Source organism: Alosa sapidissima, chromosome 3 (assembly GCF_018492685.1).
Source record: "Alosa sapidissima isolate fAloSap1 chromosome 3, fAloSap1.pri, whole genome shotgun sequence".
In the NCBI taxonomy this organism is placed as follows: Eukaryota; Metazoa; Chordata; class Actinopteri; order Clupeiformes; family Clupeidae; genus Alosa; species Alosa sapidissima.
In genome coordinates this window covers 11707635-11734890 of record NC_055959.1, presented here as the reverse complement: position 1 = coordinate 11734890, position 27256 = coordinate 11707635, and the positions used below count along the sequence as shown (strand labels likewise).

General features: G+C 38.6%; 1 protein-coding gene across 5 annotated transcripts in view; it reads left to right on the top strand.

Moving 5' to 3' along the window:
* Positions 1–6056: 6056 nt before the first annotated feature.
* The window catches only part of rnf213a (ring finger protein 213a), a 59899-nt gene continuing 38699 nt past the window's right edge, over positions 6057–27256 (top strand). For 2 of the 5 annotated variants that reach the window (XM_042087815.1, XM_042087812.1), the window contains exons 1-18: positions 6057–6274; positions 7410–7516; positions 7697–7812; positions 7986–8750; positions 8888–9066; positions 9237–9407; positions 10458–10660; positions 10760–11049; positions 11252–11511; positions 19304–19516; positions 19639–19831; positions 20267–20322; positions 20452–20614; positions 20809–20964; positions 24354–24452; positions 24537–24659; positions 26348–26540; positions 26691–26864. In XM_042087815.1, the coding sequence (XP_041943749.1) occupies positions 7417–7516; positions 7697–7812; positions 7986–8750; positions 8888–9066; positions 9237–9407; positions 10458–10660; positions 10760–11049; positions 11252–11511; positions 19304–19516; positions 19639–19831; positions 20267–20322; positions 20452–20614; positions 20809–20964; positions 24354–24452; positions 24537–24659; positions 26348–26540; positions 26691–26864 (3454 nt within the window). In that variant the 5' untranslated portion in view covers positions 6057–6274; positions 7410–7416. Of the gene's footprint in view, positions 6275–7045; positions 7066–7409; positions 7517–7696; positions 7813–7985; positions 8751–8887; positions 9067–9236; positions 9408–10457; positions 10661–10759; positions 11050–11251; positions 11512–19303; positions 19517–19638; positions 19832–20266; positions 20323–20451; positions 20615–20808; positions 20965–24353; positions 24453–24536; positions 24660–26347; positions 26541–26690; positions 26865–27256 lie in introns of those variants that run through there. The other 3 variants (XM_042087814.1, XM_042087813.1, XM_042087816.1) reach the window with 3 other exon arrangements.

Here is a 27256-nt window from a genome sequence, read left to right as displayed (position 1 = left end):
CAATTAAGCACACATGTCCCCTGCAACTTCTTAAGACACAGTAAAACACCACACTAGATTACATTAGTCCTAGTCTACATACTGCATATTTGCATCTATTCACATGCTCTGGCACATTGGCATAATACTGTGCAAGGCAACCCTGCATCCTGGCATCGGCACTTTCGAGAGCAGAGAGGCTCACCTTTGCTGCCACATTTAAGAGGTTCTTTGGCTGCCTCTGGTAAAAGTGTCCATAAAGGTGTCCAAAATTCATCTAATTTGGTCCATCCATATTTTTCAGGAGAAGGCACTGACTGGGTAGCCTGCAGACCTTTGGACCAAATGCTAGCTTAGTACACTGCTCTATTTGAATGCTGAGCTTCCTGAGATCATTGACTTTTTCAAGATCCGTTTTCTTATCGTAAAGAACACAAGTGTACTCCTCCAGCAATGCAAACATGTTTGATTCCTGGCTAAGCAGTTGAAAAGGATTTGCTGTCATAGCAATGAAGGCATTCTTTACTTCTAGAAATGGTTTCCATTGGGCCCACCCTTTAGAATGAGTCTGCTGTTCCAGAGGTAGCCACCCCATTATCACATAGTGCAGTTGTTCAACTACTTCCATCTAAAAGTTATCCGATTGTGTTCCATAGAGCCATCTCTATGTGTAACCCACCAAGCATCACAAACCTCTCTCCATAAAAGTCTGGATCAGTCCACTGAACCATTTTTGTAAATGTATAAAGTGGTTGGTCAAATGCCATAACTGGGACCTGGCCAGAATTTAGGTGCTCTGTCAATTGTTTTACAACATTTATACTATCCCAGATAGGAAGAGGCTGGCGGACCACTGTCGGTCCACTGGGGGCATACTATAGCTGGCGGTAGGCTGGCATTTTGCTCATCGGTTCTCTGGCGGGCCGCTGGTGGGTTGCAGACAAATTGCCTAATATTTTTCCACTAATGGTCTAAAATATTTTTCATTTGTTCAGTTATACCCCACATATCATTTTATTAACTTTTCTTAATATTTGTGAAGTTAAATTTAAAGAGATGGTGGACCACAAGTGGCACGCTACCGGTGGCATACCACCAGCGGTCCGCTATCTGCCAATCTGATTTTTCTATCTGGGATGTCTGACCATGGCAAAGCTGGCAGCTTTTTCATGAAAGAGAGGAAGGAGTGAGTTTATAGCAGGTGGATCAGACAATTCTGGCTGAAGTGAAGCATCAGTTTGATTGCACGCTCACCCCACTTTTCCTTCTCTGTTATTGCCCATGTTCACCACAGGTATTGGTTTGGTTAACTTTTGGCACTAAGATGGCCTTTGGTTGATAACAGCTGGAATTGTAGTGTATACTTCTCTGGAAGACAGAGAATATCTTTTTGCGCTCTTTGAGCTGGCTGAATGTATATTTGCTCTCTAGCACCTCGGATCGGGAGGCGAGCATGCTAGTAATTGAGCTAAAAGCCCAGGCTGCTAGTTCTCTCACTAGCATGTCAAGGTATCATGAGGGAGGTTTACTCAATGTACATACTGCACAGCTAAATACCAGCTGGCTACCGTTACTGTACTACAAATCAAAATTTCGTAGCTTCTAATGTTATTCCCGAAATAACGGTACAATACCCCCTCAGGAAGCCCCACAGATTCACAAATACGCACTCCAGGTGATCATGTAGACACAATTAGCCTTTGCAACTCATCATGTTGCAACACATAATACTGAACACAGAAAACTCCATCTTTGCAGATGGGGCAAATATTACTTGGATCCTGATCATCCATCATAAGTCTCCATAATTTAAAAGTTGCATTATCAATACAATTTCAAACTAGTTGCACTTTTATCAATTTGAAGAACACAGTATCATACCAACTCCAATGTCTTTACTTTAATCGGTGGAAAACGTCATTCGAAGCCCAACTATTAACATTACGCTTTCAGTTTAACATCTTTATAGGCTACTTCAAACTGTGATCTTAGTTACACAATCTAAAGATGGTTTCATACATCTGTTATGACCAGCAACACTCTTATGCAATTTCATTTTCAGGTGAGAGATTCTTAGGCGAGCAGTCCCCCTTTTTGGTAGACTTTTACAGGAGATTGGTCATTTTTCCCAACTACCCCAGAATTTCAACCCCAAAATTCTGAATAGTTACTTCCATCTAAAAGTTATCCGATTGTGTTCCATAGAGCCATCTCTATGTGTAACCCACCAAGCATCACAAACCTCTCTCCATAACAGTCTGGATCAGTCCACTGAACCATTTTTGTAAATGTATATAGTGGTTAGTCAAATGCCATAACTGGGACCTGGCCAGAATTTAGGTGCTCTGTCAATTGTTTTACAACATTTATACTATCCCAGATAGGAAGAGGCTGGCGGACCACTGTCGGTCCACTGGGGGCATACTATAGCTGGTGGTAGGCTGGCATTTTGCTCATCGGTTCTCTGGCGGGCCGCTGGTGGGTTGCAGACAAATTGCCTAATATTTTTCCACTAATGGTCTAAAATATTTTTCATTTGTTCAGTTATACCCCACATATCATTTTATTAACTTTTCTTAATATTTGTGAAGTTAAATTTAAAGAGATGGTGGACCACAAGTGGCACGCTACCGGTGGCATACCACCAGCGGTCCGCTATCTGCCAATCTGATTTTTCTATCTGGGATGTCTGACCATGGCAAAGCTGGCAGCTTTTTCATGAAAGAGAGGAAGGAGTGAGTTTATAGCAGGTGGATCAGACAGTTCTGGCTGAAGTGAAGCATCAGTTTGATTGCATCCTCACCCCACTTTTCCTTCTCTGTTATTGCCCAAGTTCACCACAGGTATTGGTTTGGTTAACTTTTGGCACTAAGATGGCCTTTGGTTGATAACAGCTGGAATTGTAGTGTATACTTCTCTGGAAGACAGAGAATATCTTTTTGCGCTCTTTAAGCTGGCTGAATGTATATTTGCTCTCTAGCACCTCGGATCGGGAGGCGAGCATGCTAGTAATTGAGCTAAAAGCCCAGGCTGCTAGTTCTCTCACTAGCATGTCAAGGTATCATGAGGGAGGTTTACTCAATGTACATACTGCACAGCTAAATACCAGCTGGCTACCGTTACTGTACTACAAATCAAAATTTCGTAGCTTCTAATGTTATTCCCGAAATAACGGTACAATACCCCCTCAGGAAGCCCCACAGATTCACAAATACGCACTCCAGGTGATCATGGGGACACAATTAGCCTTTGTTTGCCTAGATTTAGCTTGATAATTGAAACCCAGCTAGTGGTTCTACATTGGCTAATGCTAACGCTAACACTGGCATAACATTTGGTCAATGAGTTGTGTCCCTATTTAGGGCTTGATCATGTGGACATTTTAGCAATAAACTGTCTTTTGAAAATGATTAAGTGATTCTTCCAAAAGTTTTTAAAAATATTTATGTTATGCATACATAAATAATTAACTTCTCAGATGAGGATTCATTTGGGGAGTCATGTCCTTCTGACCATTTTAAGCCTGTTTTCACCCTTTTAAAGCTGTATAAAAGACATATACGATTATTTTCATGCGTTATCTTGCACATATTATTTGTTAACCATCTCTATATATATCAAATGTAAAATAATAAAGTAGCAGAATAAACCATGATGCCCAACTATGTAATGTTTTATTATCCTTGGGTCGTTTTAGGCGGCCATCTTGGATTTTCCCTTTAAAAATGACCTAAATGAACCAGAAATTTTGGGCACCCCTTCTCAAATGATGAGATACATCATAAAGAGTGTCTGTACCAATTTTGGTGCTTCTATCCACCGCGTAACGATTAGGCCCTTTTTTGTTGATAACTGGTTTACTGACCATGGTATTACTGTGCTTGGTTGAGCTACCTCAGCAGTGCCATACAGTATAGGCTGATTCCCTCCATGCCACATCCCATTGATGCAGTAATCTAAAGCAAAATGAGCCCCAAACTATTTTAGATTAGTCAGATTAGTTAATTGCTTTGTCTGTATTTTAAACTTATTATTCTAATATTTTGAGATATAGAATTTTGGATTGTATGAGCTGTAAGATATCATGATTAAAACAACAACAAAAGGGCCATACATATTTCATATTCTAGATAATGAATATAGTTTCACTTTTTGAAATAAATTATGGAAAAATGTTTTCCAAGATGACTCATAGTTTTCCAAGCTATTCTATTTGTTTAGATGCCCCTGTATTACACCCTGATTACACCATGACACAGGCCAGTCAAAAGTTTGGACACTTCAGGCCTATACATTTAGGTCTTTCTTTTTCTGACTATTTTGACATTGTAAACATTGAAAACAAAACCATGAAATAGGCTAACACACATGGGGTTATAGTAAAATAAAAAGTGCAAATAAAGCTAAATGTGTTATATTTTAGGCTCTTCAATTGCTGCCAGTTTGAAGACAGCATCAGCAAAGATGCAACTAATTTGCCATGCAACAAGTTAGGCCTACATTAAAATGTAAAAAAATAATAATAATAATTTCCATAGCATAATTACTTTTTGGGTTTTGTTTGTTTTGTCTTACACAGTTAATAACATAGGAATATATATATATATATTCGCTGAAGACAGTTTGTTTACAGCCAGACGTCACCCGTTGTCTTTTGTTGAGCTGCTGGCTGAAACGCCCTCTGCTGGTCAATGCTAATAATCCCTCATGTCATCATGGCATAGGCTACCATGCACCAACACGTTGTAAAATTAAATCACAATTGGAATATATAATCCAAATATCATTCAGAAAATAGATATAGAATATAGAAGAAACGTGATAGCTGCCTGTTTTCTCTCTTGTCTTTTCCGCTACTTTTCCTTGTCTACCGCAGCTATAATCAAATATGCAAATCTGGCCTTTGAACTGCAAAGCTTTCATTGACGAAAACCTCACAGGAACAAATACGTGAATATGTGTGTTGCTTAGAGATATGCTCATTACCAGTAAACTGATACATTTGATAGTGACTTTTTATTTATTTATTTTCAATATCATTAAGGTTGAATTAGACTCTCAAGTCACCTGATAATTAAAATAGCCTATCACCTAGGACAACAAAGTTTACTATTCAAATCAGAGAGAGAGAGAGAGAGAGAGAGTCATATAGGCCTAGACTACTGGGGATCCCCTACCTGCAGTTGGCAGTGTGAACAGAGGTCAGGCAAAGCAGAGTTACTGTTAGGCCTACATTAGCCTCCCAGCCTACCATACTTTTTAAGTATCTAGTTGGTCAATAATTGAACATAACCAAAGACTAAATTCAAATCGGTGCCTGCTCTGCGTCAGCCTGTCATCAACAAGAGGTCACAGTCAAGACTTTTCTTTTGGGATTTCTTATTGGTGAAATGATTTACCCACTCTTCCTGCGATAGTTTTGGGCATCTTCATAAACCTTTAAGACGTATCTGTTTACTTTATGGGTTAACTAATAATTCTTACAGAGTTGTGGTTTGTATGTTTATGGTTATTGTTTTAATAATAATAACAATTATTATTATTGTTATGAGTATTATTATTGTTGTTGTTGTTATTCAGTTAAATTCTATTTAGGCTATTATTATTATTACATTTATTTAAACTGTTATTTATTTAGGCTATAGGTTTTCCCCCCTTGCTGAGTCACAGTGATGGGCTGCAAGTGCTTGTGTGGGGAGTCCCAATGCCTAGCCAACTGTGTGTGTGTGTGTGTGTGTGTGTGTGTGTGTGTGTTGTCATCTATGAAGGTTAAAACACTGGTAATATTATTTTAAGTAACATTTACACTCTTACTTTCAATTCCAAGTTGAAGCCCAGTTCAAACCAATGATCTAGAATCTTTGGTTCAAACGAAGTCGAAAATATATGACCAATGGACAAATTGTAGAATGGGGTTTAATGGGGTTTAATCTAGTGTTCGTCAGTAAAGCATCATCATGTATAAAATGTTCAGTTAACAAAAAATATTAGCCTTGGCATAGTGTGCAGATAGGCTACACCCCCCACCCGCAGCATGTCGTCTGTGACGTTTAGTAATGATAGCTATGAGGAACATATTAAGGCATTTACGCCCATCGAACAGAACCGAAAGTTTGTACAGTAGGCTATCATGATTTCACTTCTTTGGAAACACACTGACCACCGCTTATAGCGATTTTAGTGTTGCCAAAGCTGTGATTCGAACACTTATTAGTATTCGAGATACCAGAATAGTTAAATAACAATGAATATCAGGTGTACCTGAGGCTTGCGTCGTACAGTTTGGAGAGCAGTGGTAAGTTTCATTTTTACATGTTTTGATACAGTCTATACAGTAACAAGGCGAACGATGTAATGCATGCGTCTTCTTTAACGTTAAATTAGATAACGTTAAGTTATATGTATCTGTTAATTTGTGGACATTCTTAATAGTAGCAAACTTGTAATGTTAACGTCAGTCTGAACGTAACCATGAGTAATTTATGAACTAGCCTACGTTAGCGTGGATGCTATCTAGTTTACTAGCCACTTGTGCTGTGCCGTGTTATTTGCTTGATATTGGCTTACAGTTAGCAGTTTTAACTTGTTTTGCAAGCTAGCTGAAAGGTTACCCGGACGTATATCTCACGTGATGTCTAGCTTGATAATCTGTCATCAGGTATGCTAGCATTATGTCAGTAACGTTACACAGAGGGTTTGCTAATGTGACTGCCATTAATAGTCAAACGCAGAAAAAATGCTACTATAGTTAATAGCATAACTGACACTGAGTGCTGCCCAGGCGTTGATTTATGGTGCTGATTTGTTTTTCACGCGTTGCTTTCGTTCTACCGGGCAACAGCGAAACTTGCATCCAACATTCAGATAAATTAACAGGGGTAGCACTATTGGTCGTAATTGAGCACCAGTCTCTTTTCTTATATGATAGTTTGTACTTAATTGTGGTCTCTTAATATCTTAGCCTATAAAACGGTTCAGATGTCAACTATGACCTTTAAGTTTAATAATCAGGTGGAGGGGGCGTGCCTGAAGCACGGGCAGTAGACACAGGAGAAAGCTCGTGACTTCGCCAGACTTCAAGTATGGGTACGTTCGTCTTCAGGTAGTCTGGCTTAAAGCAATGAATGCTGGACTTCTAATAAGTTTTAGCATTGTGCCTGAAAACGAACGCACTCGATTTCTCACAGGCTCAGTGACCCGTAGGACGGTGCATCAGTATCCAACTGCTACTACCGTATACGACGCGCATCCGCCATAACCATTCAGAAATCTAGCCTTTGCACACACGCCTGGCAAGGAAGACATTTCTGCGGAAACGAAAGTGAAACCCTTAGAGCGTTGGGAGTCTTTACTCTGAGAGTCTTGTTAATGCAAGATTGGAGTTACTTATTAAGTCATAAACAAATAATTCTCTCCTCTCCATCTCACAGATCAGACATGAAGTGTGAATGTGGCCACATCCCCAAGGAGCTTAATGCCAGGTTTTGTAGCCAGTGTGGCAAACCTCTTGCCGCTCAGGAAAATCAAGACATAGCAGGTGATTTATGTTCATTTACTGAGGGCTGTCACAACTGGATTCACAAGAATAACATGTATAACTCAGTTACTTGTGAGAGCTGTTTGTTCTCTGTCTCTTAAACCAAGTTGAATTGGTCAGGCGGCCTTGTTACCTGGTTGCTTTCTCCAACCTTAGTCAATTTCTTCAACTCCCTGGCAGATGCTGCTGAGAAAATCACCCCGCAGAGTGATGAACCCTCATCTCTGGACAGTCAGTCCATACATTTGTCACCTAAACGCCCCCTTGAGGAGACTATCAACAGCTCCAAAAAGAAGGTATCTATCCTGTTTTCTGACTTTACTTAGTGTGGTAGTAGTTTGGTTTGTTTTGGTAGTTTCATCTCAGAACCCTTTATCATAACAGCATGTGTCCAGTCAGGAGGTGGGGTGGAGCATTGATAAGTGTGTGTGTGTGTGATTGGCATTTTTGTCATCCTTTACCGTAACAGAAGAAAGCCCGTAAACGCCGAAAGAAGAAATCTGACAGGAAGGATGGGCTGCAGTCCCTGACCTCTGACCTCTCTGACACCTCCCTGACTGAGCGTGATGTGCGTCAGGAGCATGGGAGCGGGGATGCTGGCTCGGACAGTGAGAGCTCTGCCAGCGTCATGGACGAGATGTCTGACCCGGTGGCCAGTCCTGCCAACGCCGACCCGACGCTGTTGCTCGTCACTGAGATGTCTGATATCTCGGAACCATCTGATACACAGACAGCTAATGCCTCACCCGTTAAGTCTCCACCTGACACAGAGATGAGGGATATAATCTCTGATCAGGATCCCCCTGATAATGACACTCATGTGGTCCAATCTAAGGAAGAAGTGCTGGAAAAGGAAAAAACTGACCAGAGTTTGGAAGGGGAGGCTAGCCCTTCTTCAGTAGAGATGAAACCATCACACCCTGTTCAGACAGATGACTTTGTATCTACTGAAGATCCTAATGCCCAACCCATTTCTGGACAGGCTGTGTCAGAGAGTCAGTCCAGAGCAACAGACCAGACTAATATTCAACAGGCCAAAAGCTCAGGAAAAAACAAGCAGGGCTCCAAGAAGAAGAAGGAAACATCCAACGCACCAAAACCTCCAGCCTCTGAGGACCACAATGCCAACATTGACAAGAATGCAAATGTAAATCAGAACCCTGTCCAGAAGACCAAAACGAATCAACAAATACAGGATCCAGGGAAGGTGTTTGGCCCCCAGAGCAGATCACAGGTACAATGACACAATCAGGGTGCAGGGTAAATTCAGGCTGGCTCCCCGGCTACTCTTTAGCATCTTCTTTGTTAAATTATTGATGATTTGCTACTGTCTAATGCACTGTGCTTTTTGATGTTTGTGTATGTGTATAGAGTAAGAGTGTAGGAACAAGCGTGGACCAACCTGTGGATGTAAAGATGGAGAAGAGTGCGGTCCAGCAAGCTTCTGCCCAATCTCCAGGAGATGCACCCTCAGAGCCCTCCCAGGAGAAAGACACCAGTGAAAACAAAGACACCTCAAAAGCTCAGAAAAGTGCACCACCACCAGAAAGGTCATTGCATGTTTTCTGCACACTAAAATAAGCATGTGTACATTCATTATCCATACATACTGTAAATGTATCTGACCCTATAATTACTGTAGATATTATCCTATGTACAAATGCCATTAGTTGTGTTCTAACTGAATATTACTTATTTAACTTTTGTATGGGAAATGCAGAATAACTACTCGCAGTCAACAAATTGCAGCATCAGACAAGCTGACCATATACTTCCATGCTGTCCTGTCCAAGGACTTCAAACTAATACCACAGGAGGATCGCATCTTCATCCGAGCAGGCAGAAAAATTGGAAACTGGGAAAACAACATAGTTGAACTGACTGTGTGTCGGTGGGTGTGTCTCTCATAATGTTTCTGTTTTTGAACCACTGTAGTGTACAGTTTTTATTATAGAATGTTGTGGCTGTCAGGTGATGTATGATGAGTAATCAGGAGTAATCAAGAAGACGTTAAGTTGCTTAAAGGTGTACTATGAGTTCCTGCATGACATCACTTCTGTTGACGTGATGCTCGCCCCTCCCCCCATGTACTAACGGCACATCATTATATCATTGATTCCAATGGGAAAGACAGACAGTAGTCACATGTTACATCTAGTTATTAATTCACAGGACATTCAATACTTTTACTAACATGAAGAAATGTATATGTAACTGACTGATGTCGAAACTATGTACATTACCAACCTAATTCGTTTCCAATACCCCAATGTTGAGGACGTATCTAACTCCAATAATCTCCAATGTAAAACGGTTAGCTTATAGCTAGCTAGCTAGCCAACTGTGGAACTTCAGTATAACATAATTATCTCACCTAGTTGTACAGTGGGAAATACATTCGTATTACAAGTGATAGAATTAAGGTGTGACTTATGTTTAGTTGATGTTATGATGTTATTAAGCTTGCCGAGCTTAGTTATAGTCAGCCACAGGCAGCTTGACTGTGACTACATTCAGGACACTTTTGTAAGTAAACTGGAAAGAGCAAAATAACTTTTAAAAATTACTAAGATTTAGTAAGTATAATATTTATATTTGAGACAAAAATGACATCACGCTGAAACCTTTAAGTTCACTTGCTCTTATACTAACATGCCACATTACCTATAAATTGAGCATAACACAGAGTGTTACAGCTATGTAAATATCCTCTTTTTGGACCTTCAGTACATCACGGTTCACAAAAGTGATCTTAAGAAGTGACCTACAAACAGCATAACCAAACCAAGTTTAATTAGTTTATGAGCTGTTTTCATGACAGTTTGTATTAGACCATGGTCAGGTTTCACTCCGAACCTGCATATGTAGGCTAAAACAAATGTACTGATTCACAGCATAGAAATCCGAGCCATCAGTGCAATACATTTTTTTTCCATTTCAGTGATCTGGAAGAGCATGGATATCTAATTGCTGGAGAACTGCAAACAAGTAAGACAAAAGCAGCATCTGAGTCCATTCCATACAAGTATGTGGTGTATAGGAAGAAGAAGGGTACTTATGAGTATGAACACATATACAAACTGGATGCACAGAAAATGACCAACAGATGCCTGTTTGTCAAACCACATCTTCTTAATGAGGAAGGTGAGTTCAGAATATGGTGTATCATCTAATTATTGTAGTTACCATCACAAATAGTCAAATATTTTTATATGTGATTTTAATTTCTGCACTGCTCCTTAGGTGAGTGGCATCAATATGATGACATAATCTGTGCCGAGCCATCCAAAAACGTGCTCAAACGACTGACGCAAGCAATCTGGCCAGATCAGAGAAAGAGTCTGATCGAGGGCAGGGAAATTGCTGGTGCCGTTATGTTAGAGACCATCTTTGACCTTCTGAGTAGTTGGAGTGAAATTAACCTCAAGAGTTTCATGACTCAGCTTAGACAGTTCTACCAGATCTACGGGAACCCCTTCATTTATGAAGAAAGACAAGAAAAATGGTACTCCTTAAGATATGATGAAGACGATGTAAGTAACATCATACTAAACAAATAAATAGTCATTTACTTCTTGCAGACATAACATGTAGATGTACTGTATGTTAGATATGGCAAACATGTTGTTTCCTGACAAGTTGTTGTTTAGTCTGGGGTTAGAAATGTATTGTTAAGATTTTGTCCTCACTCACTAAGTGAACTCGGTGTCCTTGACACTCATTTTGTCAATGCAGGTTAGTAAACTCCTGAAGGAGTTCATGCTGAAGTATGTGACTCCTGAGCTGAGAAAGGACGGAGGAGGGAAGAGAGCCTTCATTGTAGAGCCTCTTAACGCAGCTGTCATCATGCTGTATGTGTGGAAGAACTTCAAGCTTCCATTAGACAATGGAGAGCTCTCTCGTCTCTGTGTGGCCCTTTGCCTCCCAAACCTCCCCAAAGACCAGTTCCTGGCTTACTGGCAGAACTTCCAGCAGTCATTCTCCTGCCTCAAAGGGTGAGTTACATTTCCATAATCTGAACATAAATGCTTCTAAGAATGCATATATCATAAGGTTTGCCATTGAAAGTATTTATATATGAGAATAATCTATCTGTCTAGGTAGGGTTGCCCAAATAGTGGCCCACGGGGTACATCCATGTGTGTGTCTGCCACGTGTGGACAAGAATGCCAGTGTATTACATATAATCCTTTCCTCACTGCATCCAAGCAAGCTGTTGTGGAGCATTGAATGCTCTCTGTCCACATTGAATTCGTTAAATATGCGTCATATTTCTCGTTCAAAATAGCAGAGCAACGCGAGCGACAGAAAGAAAATAGAAACGGGGCGTTGAACAGTAGTTCTACTCAAAACATTGCGTTGCACGCCACAGCACACCACAAGTTTCGAGTTGCATACTGTCAGGATATTCCAATTGAAAACAATGTAGCCTAATTAAACTGATTTTATCGCTAACGCTGGCTCGCATCGCATGTAGTAGCCTAGTTAGGACTTGGTGAGAGCCATATGTAGCCTATTTCCTATCGGTTGTGTCTGTTGTGTGGTAAATGATAACATGCAAGCTGAAATGAATTAATGAATGCACACCAGAATTCCTGGCTTTTCTTTTGATGGTAATCATACAATTATGGCACGTGTGCAAGGATTTAGGCTACCTTTTACCAGTGAATTCCAGCAGATTGTAAAGGTGCCGTTGGATAGCAGCTATGTGCGTGTGTAAAAGTCAAGCAAGCTAAAGAATTAACAAAATAAACATCTAATTTTGCCAACACATGTAAATGTAATAAATTCCATAGATAAACTAGAAATGTAATGCCAGAGGAATTACAGTAGTGGATGGAAAGCTGCTGGCTTAAAGTGGAAATGAAGCAGTGAGAACTGTGACCATTTTTTGGTTGCTTTTTCATTTTTGAAGATGCATGGATTTTCATTAAACCCGATATTCAAGTAGTTTCACTGGAAAATGACATGTCAATAACGACTTTCGCCACTAGGGCGCGGGCATGTTTTAAAAATGCACACGCTACGTCATCAGAATGGTTAGCGTTTGTTCGTGGATGTTTTATCCATTAGCGGACGTTCACTTTATTTCAATATGCCTACGCAAATAATGTTGATGTTTGTGTTTGTACAAGAACAAGGGCCGCTGTAATGTAGCCTGTAGGCCTATCAGAGACAGTACTTAATTAGATTTAACTTCAGTTGCAATAATGTGTTTGGATGTTCTCGCACAACTTGTGGATTACCGCGAACTGAAAATGCAGTTGCATCGTTGATGAATGAATTGGTGAATAAACTCGGGGGAGCGAACTTCTCATGTGTGAGTAAGATGTTTCTTTTTGTGATTGAGTAGTATCGATGATTGCATTTGTTTCGCTCAAGTAGTAGTGGAAACTATTTGCAGAGACTTCCGAACCTGGTGAGAACCTGTTGTGGGTACGCTAGCCTACGTCTGACTTGTGTAGGCTACTCTGTAGTAGCCTAGGTCTGTGATTGTGACAGGCATGGTTTTGTGGGTAGACGTTGTTTATGGACTGTAGGCTAGGCGTCTGAGTTTTTATTTGTTTATGTAAGCTGACATAAAATAACAAGCTGTTCACTTTAAGTAAATAAATGCACGGATGTGCCGCTTGTAGCAACCATAGATTTTAGGGTTCATGCTATGCTAGTTACAGTATGTGCTTGTTATGTTATGCTATGCTAGTACTGTATCGCAGCTTCTACCATGATAATACATTGCAGAACAACTGAGTATGGGTGTAAAAATTAGTGTAGTCTCAGGTGATCAGCGTAATCCCCTAGCCTACCCCCTCCGCACAACCTATCAAGAGTGTGTTAGTTGGTTAACTGCTGTTTTTTGGGCATTCCAGTGCTTCGGCTCGGATGTCCCTCAGCGACCGCATTGCGACCTCCAACGTCTCGCTTTAATGATAGCATTTGCCACGTAGGATTGGACGTGATATATCTGTTATTTTGGATGAGATGTCCCAGGTTCATTTCCTAGCAGCAGGCACTCTCCATGTGTGCCATGTCAGTGAACATACATGTAGGGACACAACCCCCACATAAGCACCACCGATGGTTTTCTGTGCGCTCAGATACACCTCTCTCTCGATCATCTATTTCTCCTCCATAGTCAGGCTCTGTGGGGGGCACTAAAACTCCCACTGCTCTTACTGGCTCAAAAGCATAGGCAATTGGATGCCTGTCCTCATTGGTGGGTCTATCCCATTTGTCCATATCCATTTTGTTGAGGCAGTAAGCTAACTGTGAGGCTATGACGGCCGCTGTGTAAACAGCATAGAATGTTGTACCAACCATTCTTGTGATGTCATCATTTTCTGAAAACAAAGATGGCGGCACACAGCTGAAATTAATGCAACTTGTTTGTGCTTTATTCTGAATAACGGGTCATATTTCTGACGTTATTTTTATTTATGGTATATTTAAATATTTAACTAGTGCTATAGACATCTGTTTTATTTGACTGCTTCATTTCCACTTTAATGTTGGTGGGGAAATTGCTTGAAAAAACCCCCCATTAAATCACTTAATCTTTGAGTTCATACAAACCCTCGTACCAAAAGACCTTGTGTGTCAAGGCGTTCTTGAGATATAACACTCAAGGTGTTTTTCACCTTGACATTTGACCTTTGACCTCCAACATCAATTCACTTCATCTTTGAATCCATACAAATACTCATACCAAATTTCAGGCATGTATGTCAAGGCATTCTTGAGATATCCCACTCGGAGTGTTCATTGACTTGACCTTTGACCACCAACATCAACTCACTTCATCTTTGAGTCCATACAAACACGTGTACCAAATTTGAAGCACATGCGTCAAACCGTTCTGGAGATATAATGCGCAAAGCATGAGAGATGGCTGTGACTTTTATTTTGACACACGGGAAACACTTAAACAGGATGTGTAGTTTTAGGGAGCACCAGATTGTATGCATTAGAAGCTGAGACAGTTGATTTCACAGGTGACACCTGTGTCAGTGTTCTAGTAGCTTAACAAGCGCAGCTGCCTTTAGGCCATTATGACATCACAGCCTTTGAAGTCTAAGGGGGAAAATGAGCTTTTTAACATTTTAATCCCCTATTTCTCAAAAAGTATAAACTTTTTAAAAAATCTGAAAAAATAACTCTCTTGCCCCACTCCAGATCTTCACAACGGTTATTTCAACATGTCTGTACATTAAGCTGTTAGAGTCGCATTAATTCTTGAAAAGGTAAAAAGAAAAAAAGGTTATAATAATAATAATAACTAGAAAAGCATTTCCTGAAGGAAATACAGTGCATGAAAATGCAAAAAATATGATGTCAAATATCATACAGAATAAAAACAAACTATATTGGTTGCTAGGTAGATGAGGTTTAATATAGTTGGCATGACTGAACAGTTAAATAGGTGTATAGTTTAAATGGTTAAATTATTTAGGTAGATAGTTGACGATAACTGACACTTGGAATGGCTCTAATGTTTGCTAGCAGTTATGCTAACTATGTTAACAAAGATAATAATGTTAACCAAGTTACTATGCTAACTAGCATGCTAACAATGTTAAAATGCTAAGTATGCTAACCATGTGACTTAGCTAACTTAGCATAACTACTAAAAATAATTAGCTAACTATGCTAACTAGCATGCTAATATGTTAACTATGCTAACCATGTTACTTAGCTAACTTAGTTAATCATTTTTAGCAGTTATGCTAACTATGCTAACTAATAATGTTAACATGCTAACTATGCTAACCATGTTACTTAGCTAACTTAGCTAATCATTTTTAGCAGTTTTGTTAAAAATGCTAACTAGCATGCTAACATGCTAACTATGCTAACCATGTGACTTAGCTAACTTAGCTAATCATTTTTAGCAGTTTTGTTAAAAATGCTAACTAGCATGCTAACATGCTAACTATGCTAACCATGTGACTTAGCTAACTTAGCTAATCATTTTTAGCAGTTTTGCTAAAAATGCTAACTAGCATGCTAACATGCTATTATGCTAACTATGCTAACCATGTTACTTAGCTAACTAGCTACAGTGGGTAGGAGTCATAGTTGATGATAAGTAACAGTTACAATGGCTGAACAGTTAAAAAGTTCAGTAGTTTAAAGGGTTAAATTGTTTAACAGTGAAATATTGTAGTGAGGACTTTTATTTTGAAACAGTTTTTGGCAGAGGAAGCAGTTGAACAGGATGTGTAGTCTTAATGGGCCAGTTTGTATGCTTAAAGCCGGAGACTGGCAGTTGATCCAGGTGGCCCGAACACCTGCCATAGGATTCTAATTGCTTAACGGCCGTATTGTGATGTCATAATCATAATGTTAAGTCAATGGGGAAATTTTGATTAGTTTTTAATTAATAGTTTAAAAAGTATAAAAGTTACAAAGCTGAAAAATACATAGCACCCATGTCCCAAGTAAGACCTACGTAACATAGTTTGAATGAAGTTTCTACGTTAAACGGTTGAAGCTGCATTAAATGCGTTAGCGGAAGAATAAGAATAAGAAGCCTAGGAAGAACAGTACAGTGCATTTTCATGCACTGTAATAAGAAGCCTAGGAAGAACAGTACAGTGCATTTTCATGCACTGTAATAATAACTAGAAATGCAATTCCAATTCGTTACTTAGCTAACTTAGCTAATCATTTTTAGTAGTTATGCTAACTATGTTAACTAGCATGCTAACATGTTAGCATGCTAACTATGCTAACCATGTTACTTAGCTAACCTAGCTAATCATTTTTAGCAGTTTTGCTAAAAATGTTAGCCATGCTAACTTTGCTAACCATGCTAACTAGCTACAGTGGGTAGGAGTCATAGTTGATGAAAAGTGTTGACAGTTGATGACAAGTTAAAAGTTGTTGATAGACAGCTAGTGAATGTATATAGTTTAAAAGTTGAATGTAGATAGTTTAAAAGTTGTTGATAGACAGCTAGTTTAATAGATAGATAGTTTAATGATAGTTTAAAAGTAGACCGTTTAAAAGTTGAATGTAAAAAGTTCAGTAGTTTAATGGGTTACATTGTTTAACAGTGGATTATTGTAGTGAGGACTTTTATTTTGAAACCGTTTTGGGCAGAGGAAACAGTTGAATAGGATGTGTAGTCTTAATTGACCCAGATTGTATGCTTAAAGCCTGAGGCGGCAGGTGGCCTGAACACCTGCCATAGGATTCTAATTGCTTAACGGCCGTATTATGATGTCACAATCGGCAATGTTAAGTCTATGGGGATTTTTAAAAAGTTTTTCTTTAATAGTTTAAAAAGTATAAAAGTTTCAAAGTTGAAAAGACATAGCAACCCGATCTGTTTGAAGACCTATGTTACAAAGTTTGAATGAAGTTTCTAAGTTAAACTGTTCAAGAGAAATTGAAGAAAGTGGTAAGCGGAATAATAAGAAGAAGAAGCCTAGGAAGAACAGTACAGTGCATTTTCATGCACTGTAATAACTAGAGAATGTAATTCCAGGGAATTACGAGTGCATGAAAATGAAGCTAGGACAGACATAGCATAGCTTAATAAAAAGTAGATAGTTTAGACGTAGACAGTTTATAAGTTGAATGTAGATTGTTTAACAGTTGTTAATAGACAGATAGTTTAATAGACAGATAGTTTAATGAATGTTGAAAGTTGACGATAACTGACAGTTGGAATGGCTCTAATGTTTGCTAGCAGTTATGCTAACAAAGCTAATTATTTTGACCAAGTTACTTAGTTAACTTAGCTCATGTTTTCTAGTAGTTTTGGAACAATGCTAACATGCTAACTATGTCACTTAGCTAACTTAGCTAATCATTTTTAGCAGTTATGCTAACTATGTTAACATGCTAACCATGTTACTTAGCTAATCATTTGTAGCAGTTTTCCTAAAAAATGCTAACTATGCTAACCATATGACTCAGCTAACTTAGCTAATCATTTTAGCAGTTCTGCTAAAATGCTAACAATGCTAATGATGCTAACTAGCAAGTGAGGACTTTTATTTTGAAACAGTTGAAGGCAGATGATACAGTTAATGGGAGTCATAGTTGACAAACAGTTACAGTAACAGTTGAACAGTTAAAAAGTTGGATAGTTTAAAGGGACTTTTATTTTGAAACAGTTGTGAGCACAGGAAGCAGTTGAACAGGATCTGCAGTCTTAATACAACCATATTGTATGCTGTATCCTGAGACAGTGGGTGTGTTCCAAACGGGAGACAGCTGCCTACTGCCTCCCTCCCTACGTAGAGAGCTGTCTCACTAGACATGACTTTGGATTAAATGCATCTTTTAAAAATGAGCGTAGCACTCTAGAATCTTTGGTTAACACTACGGTATGACGTTAGCAAAGGCCTGACGTTAAACTAAATTAGCTTACGTAAGCTAGCAGGCTAACGGTATAAATTAGTTTTACGGCCGGCAAATATATCAGACCAGACGCTATTAATGGTTACAACAATGGCATAATCAGATAGTAAATTGTTTATTTCTAATCTGTAATCTGCAAATCTAAGCAAAATAAGATCACACAAATGACATTTTAAACAGATTCAGCAGCCATTACCGATATCATCCGCCATGTTTGTTTACCTTTCACAGCTGTTTCAGACGTTGCCGCAAGGGATTATGGGTAGGAGGGAGCATGAAGTGTGCATCGATGCTGCCTTCAAAAATGACCGTTATTTGGGAATTCTAAGATATCTTAAAAGGCAGCAGAATTAGTTTTTTCGGTTTCGAACCGCACTTGCTGCCTTGCTCCCCAGTTAGATATCTTTAAAGGCAGGAACTTTACCTGTTTCGAACACACCCAGTGGCTCCAGGTGGCCTGAACACCTGGCATAGGATTCTAATTGCTCTATTGTGATGTCATAATCTAATGTTAAGTCAATATGGAAATTTTAGTAGTTTTTAATTAATAGTTTAAAAAGCATAAAAGTTACAAAGTCACATAAGTAAGACCTACGCAACGCAGTTTGAATGAAGTTTCTAAGTTAAACGGTTGAAGCTGTATTAAACGCACAAAAAGCGTCAGCGGAATAATAATAAGAAGAAGAAAAAATCGGATAACAGTAGAGTGCATTTTCATGCACTCTAATAAGAAGAAGAAGCCAGGAGATTTCAAGATAGTGGATTCCATCCACTATAATAAGAAGAAGCAAGGAGATTTCAAGATGGTGGATTCCATGCACTATAATAACTTTGTTGAAGTGATCTGACATTTTCTAGCAAGGTAGCAAGTGCACAATCAAACATAGAAAATTAGTATTTAGTATTTTATTAAGTATTTGGGTTTAGCAACAATTGAAATTTACTGTAACCTAGAAAACAGTATCCATTCCAAAATCTTTATTAATATCAGTATCCCTGAACACACAATGGCACAATAAGTGACTTTTATGGGTTGTTTTCACACCCACTACCTTACATGGACATTGGCAAATTAAGATTTCCTATATGTTAAGTTCCATGTTGGTTATTCCTGTACTTGGTTTTTGTCCTATACTAGAATCCTTTTTAGGATCAGTATCAAAATAATTTAGGCAGGTATTATATTGTCACAAGTTGCTAATTTGCTTTCAGAGGTGCAGTAAATAAAAATGTTTTTGGACAGAGTCAGATACTTGAATGTGTGAGTGTTTGCGGGTCTATATGAGTGTTTAATCCTGGATGATTAGGCCCTTGGTTTGGCATGCTTGACATAGTTTGGCCAAACTATTTTGGGACCTCTGGTGTATACTAAATTAGCCATAAATTACTCATGATCTACTTTTTCTTCTCCTTTAGTTTGCCTGATTTGCTGATGACTTTAATAACTACTGCTCGGACCAAGGATATGCATCATTGGGTTTTAGTGTTGCCCCTCTTCCATCTGCAGCGTGGCATGTCCAAACCCTTTGAAGCTGTTCCTCTTATCAGCAACGCCAAATATGAGGCATCCTGGACTGGTCTTCAAGGGTTAAAACTTGCCAATGCAGTCTTTTCAAGCCAGGAAAGAAGGTGTTCTTTTGTTTGTTAAAGATGATAAAATGTGAAAATGTGACATTTTCTCAATCTCTGCAAATTAATTAAACATGTCTGAAAAAACTGACATTTTTGTATGTGACCTCTCCTGCACCTAGCTTCATACTGAACTTGATGAAAAAAAACCCACATCTGGCGAAAATTGATAATCTCCTGGCACGGTCTGTCATGTGCCTGTTGACTTTGGAGGACGTGATTGAGTGCAGCACAGTACTCAGTGCTGAACTGATCGACCTGCTGCATGTCTTTCATATAAAAGCCCCCTCGGAAATTGCCTACAGCAACTCCACAGTGAGTTTTTCTTGAGCTAGTTGGTATCAATGCTCATGTTTTCTTTGGTTCAATTGGTTTAATTACGGCAATATAGCCAGCCCAATAAGTTGGAGTTTTGTTTTGAAATTATAAGTACAGTCTGCCATTTTAATCCAACAGACTTTGTGCAGAATGCTCCTCATGGAATCTAGCAGTTTAGTTTTTTTCTCGTTTGTCGTTTGTACAAATGCTGTGGTTCAGACTGAGCCATCACAAACTCCATCCAATCAACTTGTCTCGGGAGCATGGAATAAAAGGGTGTATGTTGAGCTCAAACTTAAAGTAAAAAGTAAAGTAAAGTGACTGGTATTTAACAGATGCTTTTATCCAAAGGGACACAGACTCGCGATAGTTGTTAGTTTGTATTTTGTTATGATTGTATTCCTTTTACTTATATATTTTTTTTCTTTTCAGATTATATCTGATACTCTGACTCACATTCAGAGTAAACTAATTGAACATAAATTCAGGTAATTCACTGCAGTTATACTGATCATATCTACTGTACATGGATGAATTCAATGTACTCTGCTTCCACTAAACATTCAATCAATTGAAACTGAAAAGGAATCCACTATTAAACTCAATGTCTTTTCCAGTTGTTTTAGTGAGGTTTATGGGACTGAATGTTTAGCCACTTCAGTGAAGGTGCTGGAAAAAGTTTGCAAAGGAATGCGTTACACATACAGTCAAAGCTTTGTTGATATCCCTGTTGCCTGCATGAACCTTGTTGGAGCGGTTTCTGACTTCACCCTTTCACAGGTTTGTTGAAACATGTCACAGTAATCATAGAATATATGCACTATCAACATGAGGGTTTAAGTATTTGGTGATTTCTGTTCTTAAACAACAGTGACTGAACTTTATGGTCTGCTTCTGTGCATAAATGGTGTACGTGTGTGTTTGTGTGTGTGTTTGTGTTGTGTTGTGTTGTGTTGTGTTGTGTTGTGTTGCAGGAATCAAATAAGAGGGACACTCTGAGCACACGCAGCCTGGAGCTCCTGTCGGATGCCATGCAGGTGCTTCGCTCCTGGATAAGCCAAACTTTCAAACAAAAACTGCTGCGCTCATTTGTTTCCCTTACATCAGCCACCCTAAGCTCTGAGATTGAGGTAACACTAAAAACTTCCTGGATCCTGTATTTTTCTGGCAAATTGTAGAGCATTGCACACCATTATATAATACCCTTGCTTTTTACATCAAAGCGTTTTGGTCTGTTTTGTCTTTCATATACTGTGTACACAGGAGAGATGTTAAATTCTTAGTGCTATAGGTAGGGGATTTCACACAGCAGCCAATCAACAACCAAGCCTATTCCCCGTCAGGACCAAAATCACTAACAAAACATCACCAACAGTACAGCCTTCAAGAGCAATTTACTGGGGTTATCTAGCAAGCATGCACATTCCTTCATAGGTGTTTCATTGAATTAGGCCCACAACACCTCCAGAAGGCTCAACAGTGATATCTGCCATCCCAGACCCACCCCCCTCCACACTCATGATTGGTTCTCTATCAACAAATACTGTCAAATTATTTGATCCTTTTCATTTATTCTTTGTTCATGATCCGATCAGCAATGTAACCAGATAAACCACAATCCCTCAATTTATGATCCAATCAGCAATATGTGCACACAAAATGAAAACCCTTGAGGAGGGCATCCACAAATAGCAACAACCTCCTCAGTCATTCCTCTTCGTTGCTGTGGCCGTTTATGATCCAAGCAGCATTGTGATAAAATGTTTTTTTTATATATATATATATATATATATATATATATATATATATATATATATATATATATATATATATATATATATATATATATAGTGTAATTGTAGTATTTGGTTTATGTACAAACCTACACTATTTTTAAAAATTGTAGAAGTTTTAGAAGGAAAAACTTAAAATGGCATAGGGCTGAGCGATAAATCGATTTTATCGATTAATTCAAATTTGACGTTCAGGTCAATTTATTTGAATAAAAATCGATTTTCTCTTAAACTTCCACCACCGACGCGCTCCCATTGAGCACCCGTAGTTCAGAGTGGGCACATTGTTTTCCTAGTTCCCACACACACACAAACAATGTGGCAGTGAACAGCGAAGAGCTCATTCCCAGGAGAGGCACAGTGTCATCAGTTGTTTGAAAATTGGTTTGGTTTTGCGGCGTCAGATCCAAAACAAACAAACCCCCGCTGCAAAATGTGTTTAAAGGCTGTTGCTATCAAAGGTAACTACAGTAGAAACATTTTCATGTATGATACACTATCCTGTATGATAATGCTGGCCTTAGACCATACGATTTTCAAGAAATTTAGCAGTTGGCAACTAAATGTCCAAAGTCGGAATGAAATTATGGAAGTTTTACTGCGCGGGACACAATCATCTATCATGTAGGCTATGTAAGGTGCCAATCCTTGCGGTTTTAAGTCTGAGTCAAGATCTTGACGTTACGACATATCAAACGTGTTTGATAGCCTGTTATCGCAAGTCTTTTAGTCTTGGCTCATGCAAATAGTGGCGTGGGCAATTTATAAAAAACAATAATAAGCTCTCTCCAGCACCAAACAGGAAGGGGCAAAGTGGTTACAGCCGTAACCTAGCTAGCCTATATGATTATTTCTTATTTACCTTCTTAGAAATTATTAGTATTTCACGTGACCGAACAACTCAATAACCTCCCTGAAAATACTTCTCCGGATCTAAACACTTCACCTGCGCATGCTACACTGCAAAAACTGCTTATCTAACAAAATCTAACCAAGTGTTATTAATCTTATATCAAGATAAAAAAAACTAGTTGGTATTGTTTTCAGTATAAAGAGACTTACCTAGCGCTTTCTTATGAAATCATTTGACTTAATTAAAAAAAAAATTGACTTATTTTAAGACATCTCATCTCGAAAACAAGCAAATTTGTCTGCCAGTGCGTTAAGCAAATTTGTCCTAAAAACAAGCAAATTTGTCTGCCAGTGCGTTGAGCAAATTTGTCTTGATAAGACTCCTTAAAATAAGTTAAAGTCTTCTTAAATTAAGTCAAAATGATCTTTTGAGAGGGCGCTAGGTAAGTCTTTTCATACTAAAAACAATACCAAATAGATTTTTTAATCTTAATATAAGATCAATAACACTTGGTTAGAATTCATTTTTTGCAGTGTACTGTACATGATCTAATTTGATGCCGACATAACACTGCAGGTTAGGGATGTCACTAATGTAGCAATGCTGCAGAAGCACGAAAATTTGAGGCCCAACTAGGGTAGTATGGGTCGTTTACAATCCTCATTGAGTTCCCGTTGATATCTGGTGCATGATGGAAAATAATTTAAAGGAATCTAGTTGCAGTCTTGTATAGTGACGATACAAGATTCCTAGTCGTTCAAATCATAGTCTGTGTAATCTGGGGGATGGTGTGATGGCCTACTGTAGACTTTCAAAAATCTTTTCAAAGTCTTCTGATATAAGGGTATCATACTTGCCTTTTTTCTTGTTGTACTTTCACCCCAAGGGTACTGGTACATTTATATCAAATCAAAACAGGGAAAATCAAAACAAAATAAAGTCTAAACTTGTTTTGGACAATTTCCTTTGTATCAAGTATGTCATTAGTGATTTGTTTTTAAATAGGGGAAAAAAACAATTAAAATCGGATTAGGTGTGAAAAAAGGAGCCATATCGCATATATTTTTAAGCCATATCGCCCAGCCCTAAAATGGCGCCAAATCAGTCGGAAATACGGTGTTGTTAATGTTGTAAATGACCGTTGTATTGCGAAATGGCTGGTTGTTAATGCTATATCTATACATGTGCACAAGTGTACAGAGTGTATTATCTGCAAACATCCATAATTTTCTGAGAAAATTTTCTCTAATTTCATTAGAGTGTCTAGCATGAGAAACAGATGCTTCATTGTTGCCTCAACTGGCAGTTGTGTTTAATAGCACCCACAAAATACCAGTGTCAGTGTTTCTAGTAATGACCTGTGACCTAACCCGTTTTGAGATTGTAGAGTGGTGAGTCAGTTCAAAGGAAAAACAGAGGATGGGTGCCCTCTTGACAACCCCACTGAAATGATCAAAAAGGACACGTTGTTGTTGTTTGTTCTTAAGTATCGGTATGATGGTTTAATGCACTCTGTTGTGTTTTTATACTTAAAGGTACACTATGCGATATTTAACCTTTACGAAGCCAATTTGATGGTAAACGAGCTTGTAATAGGCAAATCATTCACCTAGTATAGCTATACAGCATAGACGTAGCAAGTCCCTACAGAGAAAACCAGCCATGCAACTTCCAAGAACAACCACACGTCAAATCTCATGAGAAGCGTGAAACATTACCTTGTCAGTAGATATAACTCTTTGGAGATCGTTTTTGCCTGTTGTTAATCCTTCACCTCCACAACAAAAGCATTTGCATTGTGTACAGGGGGGATAAGTCGCGAGAAGTTTGCTTCCTATAATTTGTTTAGTGTTTTGCCCTTTTATCTTGACAGATTTGGAACAATATAATCTCTCTTAGTTTTGAGGATGAGGAGTTCACAACTACATGGAGACGCATGTTCACCATAGATTTTGAAGGCAAATTTCGACAGGTATGGATTATGAATGGATATAGAATATCTTTATGGTATTTTACTGCAAGGTGTCCTGATCGTCTTGCTGTCATTTGTTTGCAGGAGGACCCATTAGATCAGGTGGACGTCTACTGCTCCAAGATGGAGAAGTTGACTGACTCTCACCCGCATATTGCCAAGAGCATAGAGAAGTGTGCTCTTGAGGCGGTCACTGCCCTTTGCCAGGTATCTCACCTCAAAGCTTTAAAACATATATTCTATTCAAAATTTGTGTCTGGTACTGCAGCATTGGGATGTGATCATGGGGTATGTTTGAAATTCCTCTGAACACAATTGGATAGAACTAACTAGAGCTTTAGGGTGCGAGTTTGGCAGCGTGTTTTGCCGACAGTGCATGCACACTGTGGCCTGAGTCAGATGCACGAAGTGGGCAGAGTCAGGTGGAGGTTAAAAGATTTGGCTAAAGTCAACCAATAGATTTTAAGTGTAATGCGCCAGACGATATTACAGTAGCATATACCAATATCAAATATCAATAATGTTGCGCATCTGATCTGTATAATTTTTCAAATAATAATATGTAGGGTTAGCATGTCTTCCGCTCCATCTTCTTCCAAGCAATTCACTTCCGACCAGGCTATTATTTTGTTAATCCATAGCAGTACGATTTTAAGCAAAATATATGCGATAATTATCTGAGTCGCGCTGAATCGTGTTTACCGATAATTTCCAGTGGAATCCCGATGGGATGTATCGGAACGTCACATATTACCAACCGTCCCGTATTTCCAACCTCTTACGTGTATGTGTCACTTAATATTAATTTCTATACAAACCAAGACGGCGGATTCCTAAAGAAACACAAGCACCCACACCATAAATGTATCTAAATTAGCTATGTACCAAAAATTACATTTTACCGTGACTCGAAGAGCTGTAAACTGTGTTGTAAGGCTGCGTGTACAAATCCACTTGGAGCTCCAGTGGAATTTTGATTTGCGACGAGAATTCTCGGGCTAACCGTTGATGTGCCGTGAGAAAGGTTGGGAATAGGCCCAGCACTAAACTCCGAGCGTGGTAAACAAAATTGGATATTTCAGGCAGTAAAAGCCACGGTAAGAACCAAACTAGATTTTGTTGAAATCTACACACCTATGGCTACTAAAAAATGTAAGGTTCATTTATCAAATGTTATTTTGAAGTATTAAAAAAACATTGTTGTTTTAGAATTTTCGAACGAAATGGTTGATAATTAGCACGTTTATGATAGCTTACTCTGTGATGATGTACATTTTTTTTCAACTGTGATAGACCTCCAATTGTAATATTCCATCCTCATCTGCCGTTCGTATTAATTAGTAAGATGTGCAAAAGGAGATGAATAAACGGAATGAATTAAGTTCAAAATTAAGTTTTGATACATAGGAAGATTGGTTTGTCTGCCTTGATTCATATATCGTCACTGTCTGATGAATAACACGTATGTCCAAAATCGTTACTTTTCAGGAAATAAAAAAAAAAATTGTGTTTCAAAATAATTGCACATCGTGTCATCAAAATCAGTACAGTGTCTATTTATACAATCATTCACTTACTTGTGTCATAGTATTATTCAGGTTTTACCAAAATTAAAGGCACACTATGCAAGATTTACACCTTTATAAAGCCAATTTGATGGTAAACGTACTTGTAATAGGCGAATCGTTCACCTAGCATAGACGTAGCGAGTCCCTACCGAGAAAACCAGCCATGCTTCCAAGAGCGGTGCCCCGCCAAAACTCGCGAGATAGGGCCCTTTGAATCAGAATTGAATTGATTTGGAAATCAGTGTTCATACCCAGCACTGTTTCTCATTATCACATACTGTCCAGATCTTCTTTCTTGAATACTGTACTGATGTCATCTCTGAATAGGTCAAGTCAGAGGATGCTGTCTTTAAAAGGGTAAGCAACATCACCTGGAACTGGAAATTTGGGAAGCTTGTGTCCACAATGATCCAGCAATCCTGGCCTAAGGGCAAAGATAGAAATGACCAAGATGACCAGGAAGTGGTCATTCGACATGTCTTGGACTGGAAGGCAGCCAAAAACGTTTTTCAACTACATGGTAACATTCCAGTGATCATACTCCCATATAGTGCATGGATGAATATTTTATGTTAACTCTACTAATAGATGAATGAACATAGGCATTGAAAACAACATGTAGTAGCTTTGCAAGCCTCTGTAATACAAGCTCTCTTTCTTACTCATGTAGGCAAAGAGCAGAAGCTCATTGATCAACTCACTGATGATGCCAAGGAGAAGATCACCGTGGCCATATCCACATTTTTAGCTGTCACTGATCAGTTGATCAGAGGTGACATTCCGATGAGGCTCCTGAACTACATTTTGGAGAAGAGGGCCAATTTCATGGAGTTACTCAAGACAGGTGAAAGGAAGGCAAATAAATCCCTGTGGCACATGGTCCCATAATTAGTAGGAACAGTTGCAGTAGCAGCAAGTCTTAATTTTTCAACTACTCTTAATCACATCAATGTGGATCAGTTATGGTTATAGTATTTAGCAGACACTTTTGTCAAAAGCAACTTACAGAATATGAACATTTAAAATAGTTAAAAATGAACAGGTTTGAAAACAATTGGTAAGCCTACATTAAGCAAAGTAGCAATAATAACAATAATAGCAATAACAATATCAAATATCAGAAATATACAAACCATCTCTAAGATAATAAATTCATGTTTTAATTAATTAAGTGTAAGCTGGACAGATGAGTCTTCAAACCCCTTTTAAAAGTCCCAAAGCTATTGCAGGAATATA